This window comes from Arachis stenosperma, chromosome 2 (genome assembly GCF_014773155.1).
Source record: "Arachis stenosperma cultivar V10309 chromosome 2, arast.V10309.gnm1.PFL2, whole genome shotgun sequence".
NCBI classification, from domain to species: Eukaryota; Viridiplantae; Streptophyta; class Magnoliopsida; order Fabales; family Fabaceae; genus Arachis; species Arachis stenosperma.
Genome location: NC_080378.1, coordinates 38003517 through 38024183, shown reverse-complemented (window position 1 = coordinate 38024183; position 20667 = coordinate 38003517). Strand labels below are relative to the sequence as shown.

Genomic DNA, 20667 nt, shown 5'->3' with positions numbered 1-20667 from the left:
TCCTGCTCAAGGCGTCTGCCACCACGTTCGCTTTTCCTGGGTGATAACTTAACTTAAAATCATAGTCCTTCAGGAACTTCATCTACCTTCGCTGTCGCATATTAAGATCTTTCTGGTCAAAGATATACTTTAAAATTTTGTGGTCAGAGAAAACTTCTAGTTGAGCGCCATACAAATAGTGCCTCCAGATTCTTCAGAGCAAACACCACTGCAACCAATTCCAAGTCATGCGTCGGATAATTTTGTTCATGAGGTCTCAGCTGCCGGGAAGCATAAGCCACCACATTTTTGTCTTGCATTAGCACACACCCAAGTCTTTTATGAGAGGCATCACAGTATACTTCAAAAGGTTTCTATGGATTGGGTAGTACTAATACAGGTGCAGTTGTTAGCTTTTCCTTAAGCATCTTGAAACTTCTATCACACTCCGCCGTCCAGATAAATGGAACTTCCTTTCGTGTAAGGTAAGTCAAAGGTAAGGCTATCTGTGAAAATCCTTTGATGAACCTCCGGTAATAGCCAGCAAGTCTGAGAAAACTCCGAACTTCTGTAATGGTCGTAGGTGGTTCCCACTGCACTACTGCTTTAATTTTTGAAGGATCCACTGCAATTCCTCCCTGTGATATAACATGTCCCAAAAATGCCACCTTCTCTGTCCAAAATTCACACTTTGATAGTTTAGCATATAACTTCCAAGTCCTCAACATCTACAATACAGTCCTTAGATGCTCTTCATGCTCTCTTTCAGTCTTCGAATAGATGAGAATATCGTCTATGAAAACTACTATGAACTGATCAAGGTACGTATGGAAAATACGATTCGTGTAATCCATGAAAATTGCAGGAGCATTAGTTAGTCCAAACGACATAACCGTATACTCATAGTGACCATATCGAGTTCTAAATGCAGTCTTCGGTATATCTAACTCTTTTACTCGAATCTGGTGATAGCTCGATCACAAATCAATCTTCGAGAACACAGTTGCACCTTTCAATTGATCCATCAAATCATCTATCCGTGGAAGTGGATACTTGTTCTTGATAGTGACTTTTTTTAACTGTCGATAATCTACGCAAAGTCTCATTCCACCATCCTTTTTCTTTACTAGCAATACTAGAGCTCCCCAAGGTGATGCACTAGGACGAATAAATTTCTTTCCAAGTAGCTCATCCAACTGCTTCTTTAATACCGCAAGTTCTAGTGGTGACATCCGGTACAGTGCTATGGAAATCGGTCCGGTTCTAGGTACTAGTTCAATACTGAATTCTATCTCTCGCTGAGGAGGAAATTCAGCTATGTCATCCGAGAAAACATCAGGAAATTCCTTTACCACTCGGATCTGTTCCAGGCTTAATTCACTATCATTCGAGCTAGCCTCTAACAGAACGTACCCCTCACAATTACTCCCGGCTAAGGTAACTCTTATAGAATTCAGATATAAAGTATGAGACAGAAATGGTTTAATATCTAAACTATCAGATGGAATAACAACAGTTCTCTCATAGAAATCAAGGAAAACATGATACTTGGACAACCAATCTAATCCTAGAATAACTTCTAAACCACATAGAGACAAACAGATTAGATCATGTATAAAAGTTCTGTTCCTAATAGTGAACGGTACTTGCAGGCACACTAAACTAGTCAAAACATTTTGGGATACAGGTGTATGGACAATTAGATCAAAGTTCAACTCAGAAAAATCTAGTCCCAACTCACGAGCAACAGTTAAAGAAATAAAGGAATGCGATGCACCCGAGTTATACAGTACAGTTAGAAATCGATTTTTGGCATAACACTGACCTTGGATCAGGGCGTCTGATTGCATAGCATCATCAGCAGTCATAGCAGACACTTGGCCTTGTTGCTGGGTCCCGGTTAGCTGTTGGATCATTCTCTTCTTACAGTTCCTAGCCATATGTCCAGGTTCCTCACAAATAAAGCAAGCATTCATTGCTTACAGTATCCAAATCTAACATAGCCATGGCCATGGAGATCATAATAGCTATGAGGATAGCTGTGCCTCGCAATGATTCGTCGTTTAGAGCTCGATTAAACTATGCCTATTCGCAGTCATTAAGGTCCTATCCGCACCAAACAATCAACATTAAGGTGATCAGTCTTAATATTTCATGTAAGGCATGAACATTTCCAAAATGAGCACTCATAGACATTCATGCCAAATGTATCTTGAAGATACCCTAACAGCATGAGACACACAAGCAGAGTATACAATGAAGCATAGTCAGTCCACACCCCAGGCTCTATTGGGAATGAACTGCTCTGATACCAAATTGTAACGACACAATTTTCAATATGTCTAGATCATACCGGAAGCTGGGTGCTACCAATTTTTTCTTCCTAATTATTATCTATTATTTATCATATGAGCCTGATTCGTTGTTAAAAACATAGTTGATTTGCGAGGTACCTTTTTAAAAAAAAGACATTTGGATTAATAAACAGAATCATTCATAAGCAATTCACAAATAATAATAGAATAAATAGTTATAAACAACCATACATAAATACATCTCAAGCAGTTGATAACATTCCGTGAACCAGCCTTTATTAGAGTAAAGATCTTTAGTTAGAACACCCCTAGATATAGCTAAATAATATCTATATACATATATATATATATATATATATATATATATATATATATACAACATCCCAGGCCCTGACCTGTCCAAGAAGTCCCTAAGCTGGCACCCAGGCTAGCCTAGACTCTATACTTACCTAGTCCCTCTAAACTACTAAAGTGAGGGAAACTACGTTCTAAGTCTTCAAAACTCAAGTAAGGTGGAACATCATCAAAAGGTGGAGCATAATCTGCTACTCCTCTGCACAATCAGACATTGTCATAGGACGTCTCTCTGGTACCTCATCAAGTAGCCACACAGCAGGAGTCTCGTACACAGGATTTAGGTTAAAGTTCGCGTACAAACGGGGTGCAGACGTTGGCTGGCCTCACCGTATATACATATGAACAGAAAATGGGATTCACCCTAGACTCAGAAGACTACCTAGAGCGAAATCCTCTTTACGGACGGTCATCAGCGAACTACGGAAGGGTACTCATGCTTCCATCTGGAGGGGGAAGGGAGAGAGAATGGGTAAGAACTAGGGAGTTCTTAGTAGGGTCGGGGTTATTAGTTAAGCTCATTAATTCTGTGTTGTTTGGCAGACGAAAAACAAAATGTAGAGAAGTAGTAAATAGAAGACAGATAAATAGAGAAAATAGAGAAAACAGAAAATAGTTCACAAGTAGAAGAATACAAGAAAGTAAAATACAGACACAAACACGGAGAATAGAATACAAACAAATAAAGCGTACATTCATGCAACAATCATAATAGAGAAAATGCACAACCAAGTATGATGCATGTCTAGCCCTAGTGCAGGTAACGAGCTCATCTGTCGGTTTCTACCCGCTCCCGACGTAACCCGAAGCAGCTGAAACGGGTATGACTTTCCAATTGGCTATACCCCTGTGTACAGAAAATAACCCCTCTGCCACCACAGGGTCCACTGCACGCAGGAAATAACACATCTGTCACTGCAGGGATGTATGCCGACACACCTTCTGTATACAGAAAATAACCCCTCTACCACTACAGAAATGGAATAGGTGGTCACGGTACTTCTGTAGCAGGAAATAACCCCTCTGCCTTACAGAATTAAAATATGAATCTGTACTGCTGATGACATGTCATTATATACCTATTTTTCTATGCTTTTTCATATAAAAAATTGATGATTTGTGCTTAAATATTGAATGCTTTTGTACTTAAATGATATATTTTCTTGATATTTTAATTTTATAAATCTTGTAGGAAATAAAAAGAAAAAGAAGCAAAGAAGCACAAAATAAGCCAAAAAGGAGAAAAAAGAGCTTTGGGGTACACTTTGGAGCCTTAGGCCACGCTTTTAAAAGCGTGGCCCATGACCAAATTAATAGAGAATAAGCAATCAGCACACACTGCTCTGCTCTTGCAAAGGGCAGGGCAGAATCATGATGAGACAAAGTGAGGTTGGAGCAAATTTTTGCTAAGTTAAAATCTGGCCGCTCACAACATGACCATGCCTACTTCAAAGGGCTATAACATGAGCTACAGATGTTCGATTGATGTGCTTCCAGTTGCATTGGAAAGCTGAGATTCAGAGCTTTCCAACGACATATAGCAATCCATATTTGGCGTAAAATTGAGGCATGAGTGAAAGGCATCTTTAAGAGCCAAAAATAAGCGAAAATAAACCAAAGTGCTTCCACCAAGGTTCGAAGCTGGAGCCTCACTCCAAAGCAATGTAGCGCTCATTATTCTGCTCTGCCCTCTTGGAGAGCAGCGCAATGTCGTGCTTCTCTTCATGAAAAATCAAGGAAAATTGCTCCCCCAAGTGCTTTCACCAAGGTTCGAACACAAGACCTTCAAGGAAGTAAAGGCTTAGGCGCTACTCCTTGGCGCACACAAGCGCATCATGACACGGCCAGGGACTTGTTGCACGCACAATTTGGCACGGTCAAGGAACTTGGTGCGCGCACAAGACACACCACAAGCCAATGCTCTGCTCTCCCCAAGGGCAGGGTAGCATCCTGATGCTTCCACACTTGGCACGCTAGTTGGATCCACATGCAAGGCTTCCCTGCTCTGCCCTCCACAAGAGCAGAGCAGCCTCCTGGGAGCAACATATGGGCCAAAATCAACCAAAATTCAATTTAATTCAATTCCTCACCAAATTGAATCAAGGCCAACTAAACCCATTTCTCCTCAAATCCAAAGCAAGCAAAGCCCATATCATCACTCAAAGGCACAAGAACAAGCTAGATTAGGAATTTCATTTTGTGAATTTATTTTTAATTTCAATTTCATTTTATTTTTATTTTGTAAAAAGCCTATATAAAGGGCATCACTCTCATTTCAGAGAGGAGGTTGGCTCTAAAAAAAGAGGCTCGATTAGAAAGAGGCTAGCTCCACTAGGGAGCATTAGGATTTGAGAGCTCTCTCTCTTAGTTTTCATTTCTGTTTTGAATCTTGGGTGGAGATTGGAAGGAATTCTGTTTTCATTCTCCATCTGCAACTTCTCTTGTTAATTTTATGCATAATTCAAGAAATTAAGGATTTGAATAAAAAATCTCTTTACTGCTTGCTTCTCTATTATTCTCTGTTGAATCAAGGAAGGGCTTGAGATCTAGACTTGTTTTCTAGTCTCATTGATTCCCTGAGATCTTTACTTGTCTCTTTAAATTTCACAATTGAGCTTAATTACATTCTGTGTTGTTTCTTCAAGCAATTTTCCATTTCTGTTTAAATCTGCTGCACTTATTTCATCTTTTACTCCTCTGCTTGATTGCTCTTTACATTTTCTTGTTGAATTTTAAATTCCCTGCACCCAATCCCCTTTACATTTGATGCAATTTACATTTCGTGCAATTTAAGTTTCAGCTATTTTACTTTCTTGCACTTTAAGTTTTATGCAATCTTACTTTCTGCAACTTTAAATTTCCTGTCAATTACAATTCTGTTGGCAACATTTCATCCAATATTCCTTCAATGTTAGCTTGACTAAACTAATCACCCACTAAAGTTGCTTGATCTATCAATCCCTGTGGGATCGACCTCACTCTAAGTGAGTTATTACTACTTGATGCGACCCGGTATACTTGCCGGTTGGATTTGTGTGTTGGAAATTCGTTTTTCCGCAAAAACACCATCAAGTTTTTGGCGCCGTTGCCGGGGATTGATTTAGATCAACAATGATTAAGTGGGTGAGAATTCTAGATCAAGCATTTTTTTGTTTTTGTTCTCTGTTTTAAATTGATAGCAAGGTGTTTGAGCTATTGCCTCACTAAGAAATTCTTTCTCTATGACATGAATTTCAAATTTCATTGATGTTTACAAAATACAAATGGAGTTCAACTCATCTTATGGTCAAACAAAATTTTATGGGATATCACCCACCATCACCAATCTCTAATGGTGGTTGGAAATATCACCAAGAAAATACAAATTCTAAGCACTCCAATCCATGGAGATTTGCTTCACAGACACAAGATGAGCAAGAAAACCATATGGGATATTTCCCTCTACCACAAAATGATGCAAGTCAAAATTCCAATGGTGGCTGGGAAAGGAATTCTAATGCTCCATATGATATTCATCCAAAGATATCATCACTTGACCATGCTTCAACAAAAAGCCCCTTTCAAAACTTACCACTCACACAAACTTCCAATAGCCAAAGAATCTCAAAGATTGAGTCCATGCTCAAAAGATTTGCGAAGGAGAAAGAGAAGTACCAGAAAGAACAAGAGAACTCCCTCAAAAATATAGAAGTGCAGTTAGGCCAATTGTCGAAAGCATGGAAGGAGAAAATGGAAAAACAAAAACAAAAGGTCCCTGTGTCAAGTGAAATTGCAATGAAGGATGAGGGACATGAGCCAAGGATTTTACATTCACAAACGCTACTTGAGGTGACAAAGGAACATGAACATTCACAACCCTCACAAAATTCCCTTGAATCTGTGATCGAAAAATATGAAGAGGAGATGAAGAAATCTTGGGAAGAACAACAAACCTCCTCTATAAAAGAACTATTAAGTCAAATGTTGGGTGCAAAGAAAGGAGTGGAGGAGCAAGAAAGTGAGGAATTCATTCTAGAAAATTTACACTCAAGTGAAGCAGAGAAGTACATAGAAGAAAAGCTCATGGAACCACCAATTCAAAAAGCTCTGGATGAATACGAAACTCCAATAATCACACAGCAACCAAGTCTTGAATCCAAAAGAGTGAAGGAAACTAGCAAGAACACCAATTCTGTCCCTAATCCAGCAAGCAAGATCAATCAAGCCATTTGCAAAAGGAAGCTTGCTGAGGAAAGGCCAAGACAAGGGACACTAGCTGAATCTTTCCCTCCTTTGAGGTCATTCCTCTTAACAAACTGGAAGAAGAGGAAGAAAGTGAAGAACAACATGTCAAACTAATGACACTAAAAGAGCACTTATTGGGAGGTAACCCAATTGTAGGTATAATTTCTCTTCTCTGCTTTGTTTTCTTTCTTTGCTTTGTTTAAATTCAATAAATTGGCATATGGTTACATTCTAAGTTTGGTGTTGCCATGCAACACATTGTTTTCAATCTTTTTGGATGATTGCATCAAATCAAAAAAATGAAAGTGACACACCAAGATTCTAAGTTTGGTGTGCCACCTATTTTTCTATGCAAATCATTCAGCAACACCACTTGTCTGCTGGTGTGCGAAATTGTGATCACTACTTTTCACAACTCAAACAATCCCTAGTAATGGCCCCAAAAACTTGGTGCTCAATACCATGGCATAAACACAACTTTGCACAACTAACCAGCAAGTGCACTGGGTCGTCCAAGTAATAAACCTTACGCGAGTAAGGGTCGATCCCACGGAGATTGTTGGTATGAAGCAAGCTATGGTCACCTTGTAAATCTTAGTCAGTCAGACTCAAATGGGTATAGATGATATATGAATAAAACATAAAGATAAAGATAGAGATACTTATGTATATCATTGGTGAGAGCTTCAGATAAGCGTATGAAGATGCTTGTCCCTTCCGTCTCTCTGCTTTCCTACTGTCTTCATCCAATCCTTCTTACTCCTTTCCATGGCAACCTTATGCAAGGGTTTCACCGTTGTCAGTGGCTACCTCCCATCCTCTCAGTGGAAATGTTCAACGCACCCTGTCACGGCACGGCTATCCATCTGTCGGTTCTCGATCAGGCCGGAATAGAATCCAGTGATTCTTTTGCGTCTGTCACTAACGCCCCGCCCTCAGGAGTTTGAAGCACGTCACAGTCATTCAATCATTGAATCCTACTTAGAATACCACAGACAAGGTTAGACCTTCCAGATTCTCTTGAATGCCGCCATCAGTTCTTGCCTATACCACGAAGACTCTGATCTCACGGAATGGCTGGCTCGTTTGTCAGGCGAGCGCTCGGTTGTCAGGCGATCAACCATGCATCGTGTATCAGGAATCCAAGAGATATTCACCCAATCTAAGGTAAAAAGGAGGTGGTTGTCAGTCACACGTTCATAGGTGAGAATGATGATGAGTGTCACAGATCATCATATTCATCAAGTTGAAGAACAAGTGATAACTTGGAACAAGAACAAGCGGAATTGAATAGAAGAACAATAGTAATTGCATTAATACTCGAGGTACAGCAGAGCTCCACACCTTAATCTATGGTGTGTAGAAACTCCACCGTTGAAAATACATAAGAATAAGGTCTAGGCATGGCCGAATGGCCAGCCTCCCAAAGTGATCAAAAGATCTAAAGATCAAACGATTCCAAAGATCAGAAGATGATTAATACAATAGTAAAAGGTCCTATATATAGAGAACTAGTAGCCTAAGGTGTACAAAGATGAGTAAATGACATAAAAATCTACTTCCGGGCCCACTTGGTGTGTGCTTGGGCTGAGCATTGAAGCATTTTCGTGTAGAGACTCTTCTTGGAGTTAAACGCCAGCTTTTGTGCCAGTTTGGGCGTTTAACTCCCATTTTGGTGCCAGTTCCGGCGTTTAACGCTGGGAATTCTGAAGGTGACTTTGAACGCCAGTTTGGGCCATCAAATCTTGGGCAAAGTATGGACTATCATATATTGCTGGAAAGCCCAGGATGTCTACTTTCCAACGCCGTTGAGAGCGCGCCAATTGGGCTTCTGTAGCTCCAGAAAATCCACTTCGAGTGCAGGGAGGTCAGAATCCAACAACATCTGCAGTCCTTTTCAGTCTCTGAATCAGATTTTTGCTCAGGTCCCTCAATTTCAGCCAGAAAATACCTGAAATCACAGAAAAACACACAAACTCATAGTAAAGTCCAGAAAAGTGAATTTTAACTAAAAACTAATAAAAATATACTAAGAACTCAACTAAAACTACTAAAAACATACTAAAAACAATGCCAAAAAGCGTATAAATTAGCCGCTCATCATCTGCATAACCATAATGTCTTTGCAGTGTTAATTTTCTTTTGGTTTGATATTTTTTTATTCTGTTTACTTTAGTTAATTCTTTGTTTTTAATGCTTTCATTTTAGTTTGCTTATTTACTGTGTTTCTTAATACATTACCAAGATAGCTTTATTAATGACAGATTCTTAGCTTGGTGATTGTACTTAATAAATAACAGTTTCATTTGCTTGGTTTTAATTCAAATAAGTGGACATAGGATTGCATTCTAAGGTTGGTGTTGCTATGCAACACAATTTGCTTCAAATCTTTACTGGATACTTGCATTGATTCCAAGTGAAAGTGTCACACTAAGTTTGGTGTGCCACTTATCTTTTATGCAATGTATTGTGCTCACCATCTTAAGTTTGCAATCACAATGTCTCTGTCTCTTGTGCCTTGATTATTATCTTTAATTTTGCTTGCTTAAAACACATTTGCTATTAACATTTCATTGTGTAAGACATTCATGATCCATCTTAGCCCCATAGCCATTGTTCTAATTGTTGCATGAGGATAAGCAAGCATTCTGAGTTGGTATGGGAAGGAGAAGAATGGGAGGAAAATGACAACAATAGAGAAGATGAATTGCAAGTTTGTAAAGTTCCTTTTCCTCTCATTTATTTCCAGCACTTTAAATTGCATGATTGTCTTTATATTTTCTGTATGCATGTGTGGTATGACTAAGGAATTAAAGAAGAATTTAGCATGTGCATACAAGTATTGGAAAGCTAGTATGATTGATTGTTGCTCAATTGCATTGGATTTTATTTAATTGATGTTTTTCATCTAGTACATTTTGTGAAATCTTTTGAAATCATGAAAACCTTGAAGAAGCAAATACAATTAAAGCAAGAAAAGAAAAAGGGAAAGAATGAGAAAGCTGAAGGCTCTGAGTACCAATGGTAATTTATTTGCAAAGTGCTTGTGGTGTTTATGTATCAAGCCAAATGCTTGAAAACAAAACACTTAGAAGTCAAGGCTAGGCTCAAGTGCAAAAGCACTCCCTCAAAGCTCAAGGCTCTGAGCATCAATGATTAAAGAGTCAAGAAAAGAAAAGAAAAATGAGCTTAATGAAGTCCTCTAATTAAATGCTTGTGGTGCTTATGTATCAAGTGGTAATACTTGAAAACAAAGCATTTAGAAGTCGTAGCTTTGTTATTAACTCATGGCGCAAAGCACCCAAAAGGAGAAGCTAAAAAAAAATTAAAAGCTTGTTTCAAGGAAGAATTATAAGAAAAAGATTTCATAAAATGAGCTAGATAGAAGCATCAATCATTTACATTTCTTTTGTGATTGAAGCATGCATAGAAAACTAGCTAACCATGAACATTGCGTTGCTATTTTTCTTACCTTGGATTGTCAATCTTTATCGCATGATTCTTTTCTTGCTTGGGGACAAGCAAGGTTTAAGTTTGGTGTTGTGATGACATGTCATCATATACCTATTTTTCTATGCTTTTTCATACAAGAAATTGATGATTTGTGCTTAAATATTGAATGCTTTTGTACTTAAATGATATATTTTCTTGATATTTTAATTTTATAAATCTTGTAGGAAATAAAAAGAAAAAGAAGCAAAGAAGCACAAAATAAGCCAAAAAGGAGAAAAAAAGAGCTTTGGGGTACACTTTGAAGTTGGGGTACACTTTGGAGTCTTAGGCCACGCTTTTAAAAGCGTGGCCCATGACCAAATTAATAGAGAATAAGCAATCAGCACACACTGCTCTGCTCTTGCAAAGGTGATGAGCGGATAATTTGTACGCTTTTTGGCATTGTTTTTAGTATGTTTTTAGTAGTTTTAGTTGAGTTCTTAGTATATTTTTATTAGTTTTTAGTTAAAATTCATTTTTCTGGACTTTACTATGAGTTTGTGTGTTTTTCTGTGATTTCAGGTATTTTCTGGCTGAAATTGAGGGATCTGAGCAAAAATCTGATTCAGAGACTCAAAAGGACTGCAGATGCTGTTGGATTCTGACCTCCCTGCACTCGAAGTGGATTTTCTGGAGCTACAGAAGCCCAATTGGCGCGCTCTCAACGGCGTTGGAAAGTAGACATCCTGGGCTTTCCAGCAATATATGATAGTCCATACTTTGACCAAGATTTGATGGGCAAAACCGGCGTTCAAAGTCACCTACAGAAATTCCAGCGTTAAACGCCGGAACTGGCACCTAATTGGGAGTTAAACGCCCAAACTGGCACCAAAGCTGGCGTTTAACTCCAAGGAGAGTCTCTACACGAAAATGCTTCATTGTTCAGCCCAAACACACACCAAGTGGGCCCGGAAGTGGATTTTTATGTCATTTACTCATCTCTGTACACCCTAGGCTACTAGTTTTCTATAAGTAGGACCTTTTACTATTGTATTTTCATCTTTGGATTATTTTTAGATCCTTTGATCATCTTTGGACATCTAGTTCTTAGATCATTTGGGGGCTGGCCTCACGGCCATGCCTAGACCTTGTTCTTATGTATTTTCAACGGTGGAGTTTCTACACACCATAGATTAAGGTGTGGAGCTCTGCTGTACCTCGAGTATTAATGCAATTACTATTGTTCTTCTATTCAATTCCGCTTGTTCTTTGTCCAAGATATCACTTGTTCTTCAACTTGATGAATGTGATGATCCGTGACACTCATCATCATTCTCACTTATGAACAAGGTGACTGACAACCACTTTTGTTCTACAAGCAATCAAGGCTCTAGTGTTTATCTCTTGGATTCCTGATACACGATGCATGGTTGATCGCCTGACAACCGAGTGCTCACCTGACAAACGAGCCAGCCATTCCGTGAGATCAGAGTCCTCGTGGTATAGGCGAGAACTGATGGCGGCATTCAAGAGAATCCGGAAGGTCTAACCTTGTCTGTGGTATTCTGAGTAGGATTCAATGATTGAATGACTGTGACGTGCTTCAAACTCCTAGCAGGCGGGGCGTTAGTGACAGACGCAAAAGGATCGATGGATTTTATTCCGGCCTGACCGAGAACCGACAGCTGATTACCCATGCTGTGACAGAGCATAGGCGACGTTTTCACTGAGAGGATGGGAGGTAGCCACTGACAACGGTGAAACCCTACATGAGCTTGCCATGGAAAGGAGTAAGAAGGATTGGATGAAGACAGTAGGAAAGCAGAGAGACGGAAGGGAAGGCATCTTCATTCGCTTATCTGAAGCTCTCACCAATGATATACATAAGTATCTCTATCTTTATCTTTATGCTTTATTCGTTTATCACTATACCCATTTGAGTCTGCCTGACTGAGATTTACAAGGTGACCATAGCTTGCTTCATACCAACAATCTCCGTGGGATCGACCCTTACTCACGTAAGGTATTACTTGGACGACCCAGTGCACTTGCTTGTTAGTTGTGCGAAGTTGTAGTGATCACAATTTCGTGCACCATGTTTTTGGCGCCGTTGCCGGGGAATTAAATGTCCTAACTACAGTTTCGCATTTGTTCCCTGCAATAACAGTGCCAAGTTTTGATCCGGCAACAACACCAAGTTTTTGGCGCCGTTGCCGGGGATTGTTTGTGTATAGACAACTGACGGTTCATCTTGTTGCTTAGATTAGGTATTTTTTTTTTCAGAGTTCTTAAAAATGAATTCTAGTGTTTCATGATGATCTGTTGAAATCTGGCTGGCTGAGAAGCCATGTCTAATCTTATTGGACCGAGGTTTCAACTAACCATCACAATAGCTTGTTGATCTCTATCACTCTTGCTATTGGAGCAATGATCTGCTAAGGCTTGGCTGGCCATTGGCCATGTCTAGTGTTTTGGACCGAAGCTTTCTTTGAAAGCTTGGCTGGCTGTGAAGCCATGTCTAATTCCTGGACCGGAGTCTTAGACTAGCATTGCAATGATTCCTGGAAATTCAAATTGAGAATTCTGAAACATTTATTTTCTATTTTCACATAATTTTCGAAAAAAAGCACAAAAAAAAAAATTTACAAAATCATAAAAACCAAAAATATTTTATGTTTTTTGTTTGAGTCTAGTGTCTAATCTTAAGTTTGGTGTTTTGCATGCCTTGTTTATTTGATCTTGGTTCTATTTTCAAGTCAATAGTACAGGGGACTGAAGATTCAAAACATGCAGCAGAGGAATTGCACAGAAAAACTGGGCGTTCAAAACACCCAGTGAAGAAGGACAGACTGGCGTTTAAACGCCAGCCAGGGTACCTGGTTGGGCGTTTAACGCCCAAAAAGGTAGCATTTTGGGCGTTAAACGCCAGAATGGATACCATTCTGGGCGTTTAACGCCAGGATGGCACACGGGGGAGGATTTTGTTTTCAAATCAATTTTTTTTCAAGTTTTCAAAGTTTTTCAAAATCAAATATTTTTCAAATCATATCTTTTCAATCAAATGTTTTCAAAATCAAATTCTTTCCTTTTTCAAAGATACTTATTAACAATTAATGATTTGATTGAACAGTTCAAGTATATTGCCTTTTCTGTTGAGAAAGGTTTACTGTTTGAATCATATCTTTTCTTGTTAGGAAAGTCATTAATTTTTAAAAATTATATCTTTTAAAATTGTTTTCAAATCATATCTTTTCAATCATATCTTCTTAACCACATCTTTTTCAATCAAATCTTTTTAATTTCTAATTTCAAAATCTTTTTCAAAACTCACTTGATTTCTTTTCTACTTTGAATTTTCGAAAATTATCAATCAAATTTTCAAAATGTTTTTGACATCTTTTTAATTAATTTTCGAAAATTCTCTTCCCCTCTTCTCACATCCTTCTATTTATGGAGTATAACTCCTTCTTAATGCACAATTCGAACTCCATCTAATTAAAGTTTGAATTCTTCTCCTTCTTCTTTCTTCTATTTTTCTTTTCCTCTGACACCTCAAGGAATCTCTATACTGTGACATAGAGGATTCCACATTTTCTTGTTCTCTTCTCTTTCATATGAGCAGGAGCAGAGACAAAGGCATTCTTGTTGAAGCTGACCCTGAACCTGAAAGGACCTTGAAACGAAAGCTAAGAGAAGCTAAGGCACAACTCTCTGTTGAGGACCTGACCGAATTCTTCAAAGAAGAAGAACCCATGGCAGCCGAAAACAACAACAATGCCAACAATGCAAGGAAGGTGCTGGGTGACTATACTGCACCTACTCCCGACTTCTATGGGAGAAGCATCTCTATCCCTGCCATTGGAGCAAACAACTTTGAGCTTAAGCCTCAATTAGTTTCTCTAATGCAACAGAATTGCAAGTTCCATGGACTTCCACTGGAAGATCCTCATCAGTTTTTAGCTGAGTTCTTGCAAATTTGTGACACAGTCAAGACTAATGGGGTTGACCCTGAGGTCTACAGACTGATGCTATTCCCTTTTGCTGTAAGAGACAGAGCTAGAATATGGTTGGACTCTCAACCTAAAGAAAGCCTGGACTCTTGGGGAAAGCTAGTCAATGCCTTCTTGGCAAAGTTCTTTCCACCTCAAAAATTGAGTAAGCTTAGAGTGGAAGTCCAAACCTTCAGACAGAAGGATGGAGAATCCCTCTATGAAGCTTGGGAAAGATACAAACAATTGATCAGAAAATGTCCATCTGACATGCTTTCTGAATGGAGCATCATAGGTATTTTCTATGATGGTCTCTCTGAACTATCCAAGATGTCTTTGGATAGCTCTGCTGGAGGATCTCTTCATCTGAAGAAGACGCCTACAGAAGCTCAAGAGCTCATTGAAATGGTTGCAAATAACCAATTCATGTACACTTCTGAAAGGAATCCTGTGAACAATGGGACTAGTCAGAAGAAAGGAGTTCTTGAAATTGACACTCTGAATGCCATATTGGCTCAGAACAAAATATTGACTCAACAAGTCAATTTAATTTCTCAAAGTCTGTCTGGAATGCAGAATGCACCAAGCAGTACTAAGGATGCTTCATCTAAGGAAGAAGCCTATGATCCTGAGAACCCTTCAATGGAAGAAGTGAATTACCTAGGAGAACCCTATGGAAACACCTATAACTCTTCATGGAGAAATCACCCAAATTTCTCATGGAAGAATCAAGAGAAACCTCAACAAGGTTTCAACAACAACAATGGTGGAAGAAACAGGTTTAGCAATGCCAAGCCTTTTCCATCATCTTCTCAGCAACAGACAGAGAATTCTAAGCAGAACCCCTCTGACTTAGCAACCATGGTCTCTAATCTAATCAAAATCACTCAAAGTTTCATGACTGAAACAAGGTCCTCCATTAGGAATTTGGAGGCACAAGTGGGACAGCTGAGCAAGAAAGTTACTGAACTCCCTCCTAGTACTCTCCCAAGTAATACAGAAGAAAATCCAAAAGGAGAGTGCAAGGCCATAACCATGGCCGAATTTGGAGAGGAAGAAGAGGCAGTGTACGCCACTAAGGAAGACCTCAATGGGCGTGCACTGACCTCCAATGGGTTCCCTAATGAGGAACCATGGGAATCTGAGGCTCAAAATGAGACCATAGAGATTCCATTGGATTTACTTATGCCATTCATGAGCTCTGATGAGTATTCCTCCTCTGAAGAGGATGAGTATGTCACTAAAGAGCAAGTTGCTAAATACCTTGGAGCAATCATGAAGCTAAATGACAAGTTATTTGGAAATGAGACTTGGGAGGATAAACCCCCTTTGCTCACCAAAGAACTGGATGACTTGTCTAGGCAGAAATTACCTCAAAAGAAACAAGATCCTGGGAAGTTTTCAATACCTTGTACCATAGGCACCATGACCTTTAAGAAGGCTCTGTGTGACTTAGGGTCAAGTGTAAACCTCATGCCTCTCTCTGTAATAGAGAAGCTAGGGATCTTTGAGGTACAAGCTGCAAGAATCTCACTAGAGATGGCAGACAACTCAAGAAAACAAGCTCATGGACTTGTAGAGAATGTTTTGGTAAAAGTTGAAGACCATTACATCCCTACTGATTTCATAGTCCTAGAGACTGGGAAGTGCATGGATGAATCCATCATCCTTGGCAGACCCTTCCTAGCCACAGCAAAGGCTGTGATTGATGTTGATGGAGGTGAACTGATCATTCAAGTGAATGAAGAATCCTTTGTGTTTAAGGCTCAAGGATATCCCTCTGTCACCATGGAGAGGAAGCATGAAGAGCTTCTCTCAAATCAGAGACAAGCAGAGCCCCACAGTCAAACTCTAAGTTTGGTGTTGGGAGGCCACAACCAAACTCTAAGTTTGGTGTTGAACCCCCACATTCAAACTCTAAGTTTGGTGTTGGGAGGTTCCAACATTGCTCTGAGTATCTGTGAGGCTCCATGAGAGCCCTCTGTCAAGCTACTGACATTAAAGAAGCGCTTGTTGGGAGGCAACCCAATGATTATATTTTATATATTTTCTTTTGTTATTTTATGTTTTTTTTGTAGGTTGATGATCATAAGAAGTCACAAAATCCATTGAAAAAGCAAAAACAGAATGAAAAACAGGAAGAAAAATAGCACACCCTGGAGGAAGAACCCACTGGCGTTTAAACGCCAGTGAGGCTAGCAGTTGGGCGTTTAACGCCCAGTCTGGCACCATTCTGGGCGTTTAACGCCAGAAAGGGGCACCAGACTGGCGTTAAACGCCAGAAAAGGGCAAGAACCTGGCGTTAAACGCCAGGAATGGGCACCAGCCCGGCGTTTAACGCCAGAAATGGCTCAAAACGTGATTTTGAATGCCATTTGGTGCAGGGATGACTTTTCCTTGACACCACAGGATCTGTGGACCCCACAAGATCCCCACCAACCCCACCACTCTCTCTCTTCTTCACCCATTCACCAATCACCTCAATACCTCTTCCCCAAAAACCCCTCACCTATCAAATCCCATCTTTCTCTTCACCACTCACATCCATCCTTCATAAAACCCCACCTACCTCACCCTTCAAATTCAAACCACTTTCCCTCCCAAACCCACCCATAATGGCCGAACCCCATCTCCCCCCTCTCCTATATAAACCCTTCTTCACCCCTTCATTTTCACACAACCTAAACACCACTTCTCCCCCTCCTTGGCCGAATACATAAGCCACTCCCTTCTTCCTCATTTCTTCTTCTTCTACTCTCTTCTTTCTTATTTTGCTCGAGGACGAGCAAACCTTTTAAGTTTGGTGTGGTAAAAGCATAGCTTTTTGTTTTTCCATAACCATTTATGGCATCTAAGGCCGGAGAAACCTCTAGAAAGAGGAAAGGGAAGGCAAAAGCTTCCACCTCCGAGTCATGGGAGATGGATAGATTCATCTCAAGGGTGCATCAAGACCACTTCTATGATGTTGTGGCCTTGAAGAAGGTGATCCCCGAAGTCCCCTTTTCACTCAAAAAGGGTGAATATCCGGAGATCCGCCATGAGATCCGAAGAAGAGGTTGGGAAGTGCTTACCAACCCCATTCAACAAGTTGGAATCTTGATGGTTCAAGAGTTCTATGCCAATGCATAGATCACCAAGAACCATGATCAAAGTGTGAACCCGGATCCAAAGAATTATCTTACAATGGTTCAGGGGAAATACTTGGATTTTAGTTCGGAAAATGTAAGGTTAGCATTCAACTTGCCCATGATGCAAGGAGATGAACATCCTTACACTAGAAGGGTCAACTTTGATCAAAGGTTGGACCAAGTCCTCACAGTCATATGTGAAGAGGGCGCACAATGGAAGAGAGATTCAAGAGGGAAGCCGGTTCAATTGAGAAGGCATGACCTCAAGCCCGTGGCTAGAGGATGGTTGGAGTTTATCCAATGCTCAATCATTCCCACTAGCAACCGGTCCGAAGTTACTCTAGACCGGGCCATCATGATTCATAGCATCATGATTGGAGAAGAAGTGGAAGTTCATGAGGTCATAGCCCAAGAACTCTACAAGGTGGCGGACAAGTCTTCCACTTTGGCAAGGTTAGCCTTTCCTCATCTCATTTGTCACCTCTGTTATTCAGTTGGAGTTGACATAGAGGGAGACACCCCCATTGATGAGGACAAGCCCATCACCAAGAAAAGGATGGAGCAAACAAGAGATCCCTCTCATCATGAGATCCCTGAGATACCTCAAGGGATGCAATTTCCTCCACAAGACTATTGGGAGCAAATTAACACCTCCCTAAGAGAATTGAGTTCCAACATGGGACAACTAAGGGTGGAGCACCAAGAACACTCCATTCTCCTCCATGAAATTAGAGAAGATCAAAGAATCATGAGAGAGGAGCAACAAAGACAAGGAAGAGACATTGAGGAGCTCAAGCACTCCATAAGACCTTCAAGAGGAAGAACAAGCCGCCATCACTAAGGTGGACCCGTTCTTTAATCTCCTTGTTCTTTATTTTCTTGTTTTTCGAAATTTTCATGCTTATGTTATCCATGTTTGTGTCTTATGATCATTAGTGTCTTAGTGTCTATGCCTTAAAGTTATGAATGTCCTATGAATCCATCACCTTTCTTAAGAATTGTTCTTAATTGAAAAAGAAAAGAATTGCATGAATTTTGAATTTTATAACAGTTTAATTATATTGATGTGGTGGCAACAATTTTGTTCTCTGAATGTATGCTTGAACAGTGCATATGTCTTTTGAGTTTGTGGTTCATGAATGTTGGCTCTTGAAAGAATGATGAAAAAGGAGACATGTTACTGAGGATCTGAAAAATCATAAAAATGATTCTTGAAGCAAGAAAAAGCAGTGAATACAAAAAAAAAGGAAGCAAGCGAAAAAAAAAACCGAAAAAAAAAGAGAAAAAGAAAGAAAAAGAAAAAATAAAGTTGTGATCCAAGGCAATAAGAGTGTGCTTAAGAACCCTGGACACCTCTAATTGGGGACTTTAGCAAAGCTGAGTCACAATCTGAAAAGGTTCACCCAACTATGTGTCTGTGGCATGTATGTATCCGGTGGTAATACTGGAAGACAGAGTGCTTTGGGCCACGGCCAAGACTCATAAAGTAGCTGTGTTCAAGAATCATCATACTTAACTAGGAGAATCAATAACACTATCTGGATTCTGAGTTCCTAAAGAAGCCAATCATTCTGAGTTCCAAAGGATAAAGTGAGATGCCAAAACTATTCAGAGGCAAAAAGCTAAAAGCCCCGCTCATCTAATTAATACTGATCTTCATAGATGTTTTTGGAGTTCATTGCATATTCTCTTATTTTTATCCTATTTGATCTTCAGTTGCTTGGGGACAAGCAACAATTTAAGTTTGGTGTTGTGATGAGCGGATAATTTGTACGCTTTTTGGCATTGTTTTTAGTATGTTTTTAGTAGTTTTAGTTGAGTTCTTAGTATATTTTTATTAGTTTTTAGTTAAAATTCATTTTTCTGGACTTTACTATGAGTTTGTGTGTTTTTCTGTGATTTCAGGTATTTTCTGGCTGAAATTGAGGGATCTGAGCAAAAATCTGATTCAGAGACTCAAAAGGACTGCAGATGCTGTTGGATTCTGACCTCCCTGCACTCGAAGTGGATTTTCTGGAGCTACAGAAGCCCAATTGGCGCGCTCTCAACGGCGTTGGAAAGTAGACATCCTGGGCTTTCCATCAATATATGATAGTCCATACTTTGACCAAGATTTGATGGGCCAAACCGGCGTTCAAAGTCACCTACAGAAATTCCAGCGTTAAACGCCGGAACTGGCACCTAATTGGGAGTTAAACGCCCAAACTGGCACCAAAGCTGGCGTTTAACTCCAAGGAGAGTCTCTACACGAAAATGCTTCATTGTTCAGCCCAAACACACACCAAGTGGGCCCGGAAGTGGATTTTTATGTCATTTACTCATCTCTGTACACCCTAGGCTACTAGTTTTCTATAAGTAGGACCTTTTACTATTGTATTTTCATCTTTGGATTATTTTTAGATCCTTTGATCATCTTTGGACATCTAGTTCTTAGATCATTTGGGGGCTGCCCTCACGGCCATGCCTAGACCTTGTTCTTATGTATTTTCAACGGTGGAGTTTCTACACACCATAGATTAAGGTGTGGAGCTCTGCTGTACCTCGAGTATTAATGCAATTACTATTGTTCTTCTATTCAATTCCGCTTGTTCTTTGTCCAAGATATCACTTGTTCTTCAACTTGATGAATGTGATGATCCGTGACACTCATCATCATTCTCACTTATGAACAAGGTGACTGACAACCACTTTTGTTCTACAAGCAATCAAGGCTCTAGTGTTTATCTCTTGGATTCCTGATACACGATGCATGGTTGATCGCCTGACAACCGAGTGCTCGCCTGACAAACGAGCCAGCCATTTCGTGAGATCAGAGTCCTCGTGGTATAGGCGAGAACTGATGGCGGCATTCAAGAGAATCCGGAAGGTCTAACCTTGTCTGTGGTATTCTGAGTAGGATTCAATGATTGAATGACTGTGACGTGCTTCAAACTCCTAGCAGGCGGGGCGTTAGTGACAGACGCAAAAGGATCGATGGATTTTATTCCGGCCTGACCGAGAACCGACAGCTGATTACCCATGCTGTGACAGAGCATAGGCGACGTTTTCACTGAGAGGATGGGAGGTAGCCACTGACAACGGTGAAACCCTACATGAGCTTGCCATGGAAAGGAGTAAGAAGGATTGGATGAAGACAGTAGGAAAGCAGAGAGACGGAAGGGAAGGCATCTTCATTCGCTTATCTGAAGCTCTCACCAATGATATACATAAGTATCTCTATCTTTATCTTTATGCTTTATTCGTTTA

General features: G+C 40.0%; 1 protein-coding gene and 1 non-coding gene across 2 annotated transcripts; both read right to left on the bottom strand.

Moving 5' to 3' along the window:
- Positions 1-353: 353 nt before the first annotated feature.
- Positions 354-869, bottom strand: LOC130962805 (uncharacterized mitochondrial protein AtMg00860-like). The gene is made up of 2 exons (XM_057888972.1): positions 717-869; positions 354-617 (listed from the first exon to the last, which is right to left on the bottom strand). The coding sequence occupies exons 1-2, from the start codon at positions 867-869 to the stop codon at positions 354-356; spliced, it is 417 nt and encodes a 138-aa protein (XP_057744955.1).
- A 13592-nt stretch (positions 870-14461) lies between these two features.
- On the bottom strand, positions 14462-14565 carry LOC130963822 (small nucleolar RNA R71). The gene has a single exon (XR_009079941.1). It is a non-coding gene; the product is annotated as a small nucleolar RNA R71 (small nucleolar RNA).
- Between the last annotated feature and the right edge of the window lie 6102 nt (positions 14566-20667).

Excerpts from the sequence above, each read along its gene's own strand:
- LOC130962805 (XM_057888972.1), bottom strand. The coding sequence starts at position 869 with ATGTCGTTTGGACTAACTAATGCTCCTGCAATTTTCATGGATTACACG. Across the intron at positions 618-716 it reads ATGAAGAGCATCTAAGGACT|GGAGGAATTGCAGTGGATCC; the intron begins GTATTGTAGATG and ends GTTATATCACAG.